The following is a 10141-nucleotide window of genomic DNA, read 5'->3' as shown; positions in this document are numbered from 1 at the left end:
TTATTTAATTGTGTTTAGAGTAGTTAATCGAAAATAAAAAACAGATATAAAAAATTCGATCTCCCTTTTTCATTGTTAATTTAATCTCCCTTTAATTTTTTTATGTCTCGATGTCGTGGTTTTTTGATGTGCACCTGGCCGCCAAACACCCCTAACCAAATCATCCCCACTCAATTATGAAAAGGGGACACGTGTAAAATGGAGTTATAGTCATTCACTATTGCTTAACATGTTAGCGAATAATAATTCTTTTAGATATTTTTGCATGGTGAATGGCAAGTGATTCATATATAATTATATTTATCTTGATTAAACTGTAGTGTTATTGCGCTCTATCTCATAGCTTTTGACTGTCACGCCTGAACAGTGGGATTCAAAGTCCTCCTCAGTCCTCATGATTCAACCAAGTGTCACCCTCTCATCTGATGAGAGTTATTTGTATCTACTACTTTGATTTGATAGTATTATATCTGAATTTCACCTGATTTGCATGTTGTAAAGGTTGCTCGGAGAATTTTTCAAAAATTGTGATTTTTTAAATTAAAGGCTAGGGTACGGTTTTGTTATTGATGTTGTTAAAAGTGGTGGAAAGTATATATGGTAGATTCATGTTTGGAATGTGTGATTGTGAATGTATATGCATCATACAATTTGGAAGAAAAAAAACGAAGTTATGGGTTGAATTAGGGAGATTAATGGGTATGGTGGACATGAGTAATATATATCAATCACTCGTTCTATAGGTAAAAATTTGTATTTATATTTATTTCATGCCCACATAAATATTCATTAAGTGAGTTTTATAATATCCCTGAAAATTTTATGCGTACCCATGAACTTGGTGGGCTCATGCATGATGGTGAATATTTATTTTCTTCTCTCTTTTTTGGGTCTAAAGGCTTCTTTTTACCGTTACAATTTTATAACTTTATTTGTTGGAGAATCACAACCCACAAGACCCAAGTACAAAGTCATCAAAAATTAAACTCAATACGATATTGTTATATAAATAGGGGTATTTTAGTATTTTATATCAGGTGTGTATCTATTGGTATGAATATATACCTCGATATTTGTACTTACCCTATTAAATAGTTAGTGAAAATATCCATTAAATAAATATATGGATATTCGTGGGTATAGGTAATTTTGTCCGTAATGGATATTTATCTCGAGATATCGACAGGTGTGAACAATTTTAACATCTCAGGACTGAATTAGTTCATTTCAAAAACAGATGCAATGCTTCTTCTTGGTGTTAAGTTAGGGATTTTAATTCGGTTATCAGGAGCAATGATGAAAAGAGAAGTTTCTAATGTGTTAATGTTATAATTCATGTACATTAACTAATTATCCAAAAGTTTAAGCAGATAGGTAAGGATAGATAAATGATTATATTAACACACTTCTTCACGCAAAAACTCACTTAAGTTTAAAGTGTAAATAATGAACATGTTCATCTACAATGTGTTGAAATTTAATTTTTTATTAGCTGAATTGAGGACAACAGGATCGAGCTCTAGAATACTTAGTTATAGAGGCTCTGGTACCATGTCATGTGCAAAGCCCGTTTAGTGGACAGGATATGATAGCAGTAATCCTATCCCGTTGTAATATATTGTTTATTGCGCCAGCATGATAGGATAACACTATCTTGTCCCTTATCCTATCCTGTCTATCATGTGTAAAAGTTATCCTGAGGGAGGAAATAAGATAGAAATTATCCTGTCAGGATAATATATATGTTTACGAATATTATGAATTATTTATTTCAAAGAAAAATTTGATACATTTTTCATTATTTCTATCATATCATATTAATATCTTGTACATCTCAAACGCAGGATAGGATAAGAGTTTATCTTGCTCTTATCATATCATGTCCTTATCCAATCATTTATCATATCCTGCTCTTATCATATCCTGACCACCAAACAAGCCCTAAAAGTTTAATTGTTGAGTAAGGACACATGAATGATTATATTCTTAACACGCTCCCTCACTTGACAAATGATTACCCGATTAGTGTCATGTTTACCCGATTTTGCTCAACAATATTTTCGCTCATAAATGAGCAAAGTACATCACATTGATTATCACTTCGTCAGGGAACTCAATCTTGTTGATAACCTATCCACTAAATATTTCTCTCGATTGCAAGTCACCAACGTATTAATCAAGAGTTTGTCTCACCCGTTATTTGAGTTCTTTGGATCCAAACTTCACATCGTCATAAATCCAACGCTTTGCTTAGAGGGGTGTTAGAATGGCAAAAGTAAATCAGGTCAAAGAAGATAAACATGACCTAGTCAAAAAATGTGATAAACATTGTATAACATGAGAAATTATTTTACCTATTTTAAAGTCTGTGGACGAGCTTGACTGATGCTCAAACTTTTACGGACCAAAATAGTTATTCACTCAATAAAATACTATCCATTATCATGTTCTTAACTATTTTATTTTTTATATTTAAAATATTATAATTTTTTATATCAATTTCATTCATATTCTATTTAGCTCTACCTTAATCAGTACTTAAAAGAAACAAAAATAGATTAGTAATAAAAATATTTGAATGCTATTTAAATTTTATAAAACATTAAAGTAAATAAATGGATATAAAGTTTTAAAAGTAGTAATAATGACACGTGCGCGCAAATCAACAGTAATCACGTGGGATGGCTTTTTGTCCCAAAATACTTTAAAATATAATATCCTATCATTTTAAAGTGAATAGATTACTAAAAAAACAATGTGAAACGTAACCTTAATCATGGAGAGACGTACCTTAAGCTGAAACTTAATTATTGGTATCAGAAGGGATATGCTTAAAAATCTTAAAATGCAATCCATCTTCATTATGCCCTATAATTTAAAACTTTTCACCCACCACTTCGGAGTCCAACTAAACTGCACCCACTAATGAGAATAAATTAGGCCATTTTCAAAGTAAGAAAATTAGTTTATTTATTTAACAAAATGTTAAGGTTTTTATTTTAAAAAAGAAAAAAAGTAAATATTAATTAATTCTGTTAAAAAGCAAAAAAAAATTATTGAATGGTAACTTGAGAACAAAGCTCTCAAGTGAGTATATATGTGGTGTAAGTACCCCAACTACTTAAAAAACCAGAAATTTCTGGAAAATAAAATAATATTTTTTTATTAGCAAATAAATAAAATAATATATCCAATGATCTCTACCAAACGTACGTTTTAATATTCATCATCTTTATCCTCATTCTATCTTCATCCTCAGCTTCCTCAAGTTCATCTTGTTCTATATATTTATATCTTCATCATCAACTATATTTCATAACCTGATGAGGCATTATGTAAGCTAGTAACTTTCTCTAACTTTGCTATGGGTTGAACATTTGGTATTTCTTCACCTTAGTAAAACAATTGATCGTCAATGATTCTTATGGTTTTTCCTTTACAACACACCAATTCAGTAAAGAAATTAAAACAACGTCTTACTGACAACTCTTTGCAAACAGCCTAAATCCCTAAATCTTGTTATCGCTGACTACCAGCGTTTTTTAAGAAAAAAATAAAAAAGTTACCGAAGCTGAAATCGTTGTAATTTTGTGATAAATATTCTTTTGATAGGATTAGTTACAACCAACTTACATACAACTTTATTAACCACCCAGGCGATGAGTAATTTCAAAATTAAGTTCCAGCCTGCCGTAACTGGGTGGGCTTTAAAATAATTTGGTAGTCGAATTACCGATGCCATAAAAATTGAAAATTTGGCCCATCGATAACTTGACGCACTTCTAAATTACAAATGGTTACCTATAAGTATCATATATATATATATATTGACAAAAAAAAAAAGTATCATATATATATATATATATAAATACTCTAGAGGTCTCTGAAATTGTATGGAGTATGAAAATAAGTCCCTGAATTTTTTTTCCCGATTTAAAATCCCTAAAATTGTTTTTTTAATCTAAATAAGTCCCTACCCGTATTTCATGTTTACGTGACTTCATTTTTACACAATCACAGTTTCACGTGGATTTTTTTTTTTAAACCCAACTATTTTCCCTTTATCTTCTTCCTCTGAACCTCATCTACTTTTAGCTTCTTCTTCAACAATTTTTTTTCTTTCTTTTTCTTTTCCTTGTGTTTGTGTAGCAGTAGTAAAATAAATTTACCAAGGAATCACAATTACAACCTGCTTATACACGAAGAAGAATCTCTTCATCGCCGACTCCACCGCATGCAGCACATGAACCCTCTCCTGCCTCTTCTCCCCGTACACCTTCATCGCCTGGCCCACCCTTCGGATCAACCTCCACCCCGACTACGCCAGAATTTACATTCTACAACGCCTCTTTTAAAACGCTTAATGTGTGAAACGCTTTCGAAAACAACGTAAAGCTAATTTAAAGCGCTTTTTTTAATAAGTGATTTAAAATATAAAATTCGTTTTACAGCGCTTTATATAGTAAAGCGCTTTAAATAATAATCTTTTATTGTTTTAAGCGCTTCGGATAAAAAAGCGTTTTCGAAATGTAGTTCATCCTACGACGCTTTACATTAAAAACGCTTTAAGTAATATTCTCTTATTCTTTAAAGCGCTTGGAATATAAAACGCTTTACGCAGTATACTTGATTTTACAATGCTTTATATAAAAAACGATTTAACAAATAAAAAAACGTATCAGCAGTTTAAACCACCCGCCACTCATAAGTCTAAAATCAAATCTTAATTTTCTTTTGCGGGCTAGCAGTTTCTGCAAGAAGGCAAGTTCAACAAGGATTCAGGTAGCTCTCTCTGAGAATCCGAGCGACACAGCACCTCTAAATCTCCTTCGTTGCCGGAGACTTCAACGCCAGCGCACCAACCACCGTCGATTCAAGACTAAGTCTCTGTTATCATCACACCGTTCTGTTCACAGACAAGTCGTCGCCGCTCTTTTCTCCCTTTCGGTCTCTGCCTCTTGTGCGCCCAGCACCAGGCTGAGCGAAGCTCTCTCTGCAACAAGCTTTATCTCATGCCGAGACTCAAGCATCGCAGAGACAAGGTTTGTGCCCCGATATTCCAAAATGGTACATTGCTTAGGATTCATTATCCCAATTTTACTTATTCTTCAGTAGTTGCAAGGATTTTTATTCAACAAATTCATAACCACTCAAAAGTTTAGGGTTCTCTAATTTAGATTTTAGAATGGTAACTTGTTTGCTTGGTTAAGAAATATTGCGGTTGATGTACATAAAAGCAGGAAGTGATGCAAGGGAATTTTTAAGTGCCCACCATGTGTTCGATAAATTGTCGAAATGAGTATCTTAGCTATTCCTGCAAGGGCTATTCATATGAAAAAGGAACTGCTTGGAAATTTTAACTTCATTTAAGCACAACTTGATCTATTGCCCTTTAGTTTCTTCTTCCTGCCAACATATGCAAACAAATATGAAATCGCTTAACTGAAAATTTGATTTTTCAGGCACTTGGTGTTCCTGTGGATAGGCTTGTCCAAGCTGCTGATTCGGTTTTAGTATGTTTTTCTTTTTCTTTTATCTGGGCTTAAAGCTATATTCTTCCTGAATGACCAATATTTAATTCTAGTTGATATATTTTCTTTTAGGCTAGACGTCTCCGGAAAACGTTGGGTGGTGGGATGAGGCAGATTGGCATCCTTTGTGCTGCTGCACTTGTTGGGTTACATGAAAATGTTGGAAAGCTGAAAAGTGATCACAAGAATGCTAGAACTTTGGCCGGTAAATGTCATGCAATTTGAAATGATGCCACATGATTGAGCATCTGTTTGAGGAGTTATAATTTTATCTAAAAGCAGAAATCTTTTTTCTTTTGAACTTGCTATTCTCCTGTAATTTATTTCCCTTCATTCCAGATGGACTGAGTGAAATTTTAGGACTCAAAGTCGATGCCAGTTCTGTGGAGAGCAATATGGTGAGTATTGATTATAGTGTAACTTATGCTAGTGTAAATGTTTCATTTCTCTGATTACTTCTGCTTTGAAGAATTTTCCATGATTTCTTAAGTTGTCATCATTGCTTAGTTTTTGTCCCTATTGCCAAGTGCCAACAACTTAAATTCTGAGTAAGTATTTGTGAGCTCGGGCTATCATTAGAGCTTTGTACAGATCCATCATAACTAAGTCAGGTTGAAGGTTCTACCAATGACAATTCTTTATTTATCTTTATCCTAATTGCTAAGTTTTTTCTACCCTTGAATCTTGATACCAGATATTTATTGGAATTGAAGATTCATGGACTACAGCAGAAAAGATATGCAAGTACTTGGAAGAACGTGGTATCCTTCTGATAAAAGAGAGCTCATCAAGGTCTTGTACTCTTGTTTCAGTTAGACCTCTACAATATTCAATCTGTTTTACGTAATTGAAATAATTGTTAACTTTTAAATAAATCCAGGTCAAGTACTGAGAGTTTCTCTGAGATAGTGAGATTTAGTGTTATCATATGATCCATGCATCCTATTAAGATGATATTTCAGTTGCTGTATTTGGTATCTTCTTTTTCGTGTGTCGAAAATGTCAGAGTAGAAGATCATGTTGATCTTCTCTGTTTTTTTTTATCAGTGTAATTTCTTAAGCAAATGTTGTTTATGAATGTTTTTTTTTACTCTTTCCATATGTGAAGTAGTTTATTCATTTAAGATAGATAACTATTCCAAATTTGTAATCCCATTTATATGTGAAATGTTAATTCAGATCTGTCTTCTGGATTCAGTTTGTGCTCTGACTGAAACTTTTTAGCTTCTCTTCTCTTTCCTAATACTAGTTTCAGTAAATAAGAGATAATTTATAGATTAATCAATAGCAGAATAAATGTGTGTGTACACTTCATGTGATGAGATGCTTTTGGCTCTTCTTATGAAGGCAAGTTAGAGCTGCTCATAGAATGGGTACAAATATCATTCGTACTCAGGTACGCATACTAAACCTGGGATGCATCTGGCAGTGCTTTCTACTTATTTTAGGTATCAATTAGATAACATCTAATGTCTGACAACTTTTGTTAATTTTTTCACTTTCAAGGCTTCTGTGCATGTTGTAGCTCACGACTTAGGCCAAGGAATAACAATAACAACCAACCTTATACCTCTATGGATATATATATATATATATATATAGATTAGTTTTGTTGGTGTATTGGAACTGTCAAATGTGTTTTGACAATTGATATAGTGCTTAATAGTATCAACAATCACTAAATGTTTATACTTGAATTTGGATCGAACTTGCCATTTTTGTAAATAGTGATTGTTTGTTGAACTAGTTATAGTAGGCTTACCTGTAATTTTTTTTTTAAAGGATATGTTATTTTACAACGTTTCTTTAAGAAAAGCGCTGTACAATGCTTACATGCTAAAACGCTTCTTTTAAAAATGCTTACAAGCTACAACGCTTTCTTAAAGAAAGCTTTATGGAATGCATACATACTACCACGCGTTTTAATAATAAGCGTTGTAGGATGTCTTATGTTTTACAGCGCTTTTACAAAAAAGCGTTGGACAGTACTACAACGGTTGATTCTACAGCGTTTCATAAGCGCTGTAAAATTCAAATTCTGGCGTAGTGCCCCAAAATCTCGGCACCTTCTCCCTCAGATCTCTGCACCCCTTCGCCATCTCCACCACCTCGTTTCCCCCCACGATTTCACCCCAAGCAACATCTTAGCCTAAGAAAATCCACCGGATCCATAATCACCAGCGCGTTGGGGGGTTTGTGATTCTGGATTTGGGTCGAATCCCTCTGGCTTTTGGTCGAATTCCATCACCATCATGAACCCCTGGGTCGAATCCCTCTGGTTTCCTCTTTCTCGATCTCTATGTTGGGGGTTTGTGATTATGGATTTGGGTTTTTAGATTTGGAGTTTTTGGGTTGGGATGATGATGGGGGTTGGGAGAATAAAGAAAAAGAAATGGTGGAGGAGAGTTGGGTGGTTCTGCTACTGGTTTGGGAGACGCCCCTTCGTTGGAGGGTGAGTAGGTTGGTGTGGCAGGGGCAATTTTTCTGTAATTGGAGGGTGAGTGGGTTTCTGGTTTCTTCTGGGGTGGGGGTGGGTTGCGGTGGTTGTTAGACGTGAGTGGATTTCTGGTTTCTGGGGTGGGGGTGGGGGTGGGGTTGGTTGCAGTGGTGGTTAGAGGTGAGTGGGTTTCTGGAGAGGGGGTGGGAGTGGGTTGCGGTGGTGGCCGGTGGTCGGAGGTTGCTGAAGCAAACAAATTTACAGGAGAAGGTGGACCTGAAGAATTTGATTGAAGATGATCTGGTTTGATTTCTTAGGGATTAGGGATAATTAGAGTTAGGGATTAAATTTAAAATTAAAATGTTTAATTTTGTTTTATTAATCCATATGTAATTAAAAAAAATTATAAAAGCCACGTGGAATTAATGACTATGCAAAAAATAAAGTCACCTAAGCTTTAAACACGCGTAGGGACCTATTTCGATTAAAAAAAATTCTAGGGACTTGGAATCGGGGAAAAAAATTTCAGGGACTTATTTTCATACGGGGTACAATTTCAGGGACCTCTAGAGTATTTAAACATATATATATATATATGTAAGTGTTTGCAGAACCTCTTATTTAGACATCCTTAATTCTTCTTCTTCTTCTTCTTCGTATAAATTACTAGTGATTATTTTAAAGGTACCAAAATGCTCATTTTTCGGATAAGGATGTTTATTTTATGGTTGAAACTTTTATAAAGTAACATTTATCAACGACCTTTGAAAGTTACCGAAGTTTTTTAAGTTGTTGGAAAAAATAACCGATGAGACCAATACCCATGACTTTTTAGCCGTCAGTAATAACACTTTTCTTCTTGGACCCTATGCATTTCTGTTGTAAATATTCTGAATTTCTTTCAATAATCTTGTAGTAATCATCTCCTCCTCCTCCTTCTACCTTCACCAGAGGTGAACTTTACAAATAATCTACAATCGACTATCTATTTTTGTGAACATCAAAAAGATAAATTAAACTTTATAGGGACTGATCTCTGGACCTTCCCATCCTCAACTCATTTATCTTTCAGCTTTTACCATTTGAGCTATTCTTCTTCGATCGACTATCTGTTGATTTATCGACTTATTAAATATTTAAAAGATTAATTTAGTGAAAAGACCCATAAATATGAATAATGGCATTTTAAATTTTAACTAACATTTTTAAAGAACTAGTAATTAATCCATGAAAATTTGAAAGACTCCTAAAATTTATTTGTTAATCTTTAAGTTAAATTATCAACAATATGAGTTTATTCGTTATATACACTGACAAACCAATCGCAAAATACCAATTAAGTATGTGGAATAATAGCTTTCACCTTAAATTTTAATTAAAACAAGAATATATTTGTTGATGTGCCAGAATACGATTTGGTGACTGTAGTTTACACTGATGGTGCACTCACATCACATTTTTGGCTTTTAAAAAAATCTACAAAATTAATTTTTCAAAAGTACGTAACTATCATTTTTTTTTTGATAAATTATGTCTTCACTCCTCATTTTTTAGAGGTGGAAGAAGGAGAGATATAAAGAAAGTAGAGAGGAAACAAAAATGTGATATATGATTTAATTGATAAGGAAAAGAGAAGTTGATAAAAAATAAAGATAAAAAAAAGGGTGAAAGTGTGTATGGGTTCAGAACTCAGTCTGAAGATTTGGTGTAACTATCATTAATATAGTAGTTATATATTTTTTAAATAAATTTAATGCGACGATCTTTGAATGATGGAGATGGGGATTACAATTTACAATCACATTAATATATCATGCTTTGGTGTCACATTTAGAAACCCGAAGCAGTTATTGCTTTAACAATGTGTGAACTACTCCATCATTCAAAGTTTGGGTGAGTAACCTTTTAGGTTTAATTGCACTTTTCGTCCCTGATGTATATTTGTTGTGCAATTTTGGTCCCCTTTGTTTAAAAGGAGCAATTTTAGTACATTAAAGATCAATTTGTGATAATTAAGTCCTTCCGTCAGCTTCTGTCCAATTTTAAACGGAATATTCTTATTTGGATTCCTTTTTTTTACTAATTACACCACCATCTATGACACATCATCAAATAAATAAATTAAAAGAAAATAAATAAATAAAATAAAGAATAAACCTACAGAACCCTAATC

General features: G+C 33.3%; 1 protein-coding gene across 2 annotated transcripts; it reads left to right on the top strand.

Annotated features, from left to right (window-relative positions):
• The first annotated feature begins 4666 nt into the window (after window positions 1-4666).
• Window positions 4667-6659, top strand: LOC130732087 (low-specificity L-threonine aldolase 1-like). Of its 2 annotated transcripts, XM_057584209.1 has the most exons (6): window positions 4667-5042; window positions 5463-5513; window positions 5604-5736; window positions 5871-5929; window positions 6226-6323; window positions 6412-6659. In XM_057584209.1, exons 1-6 carry the CDS (start codon window positions 5013-5015, stop codon window positions 6461-6463), a joined length of 423 nt encoding a protein of 140 aa, XP_057440192.1. In that variant the 5' UTR covers window positions 4667-5012; the 3' UTR covers window positions 6464-6659. The 2 variants fall into 2 exon arrangements, with proteins under 2 accessions (XP_057440192.1, XP_057440191.1); XM_057584208.1 differs by having other exon boundaries at window positions 4669-5042; window positions 6226-6659.
• Window positions 6660-10141: the final 3482 nt, after the last annotated feature.

The sequence above is a fragment of the Lotus japonicus genome, chromosome 1, assembly GCF_012489685.1.
Source record: "Lotus japonicus ecotype B-129 chromosome 1, LjGifu_v1.2".
In the NCBI taxonomy this organism is placed as follows: domain Eukaryota; kingdom Viridiplantae; phylum Streptophyta; class Magnoliopsida; order Fabales; family Fabaceae; genus Lotus; species Lotus japonicus.
This window is presented reverse-complemented; position numbering and strand designations above follow the sequence as displayed.

Coding starts and splice junctions, on each gene's coding strand:
- LOC130732087 (XM_057584208.1), top strand. CDS start 5,013: ATGCCGAGACTCAAGCATCGCAGAGACAAG. Junction 5,737..5,870: donor GAATGCTAGAACTTTGGCCG/GTAAATGTCATG, acceptor CCTTCATTCCAG/ATGGACTGAGTGAAATTTTA. Junction 5,930..6,225: donor GTTCTGTGGAGAGCAATATG/GTGAGTATTGAT, acceptor TCTTGATACCAG/ATATTTATTGGAATTGAAGA.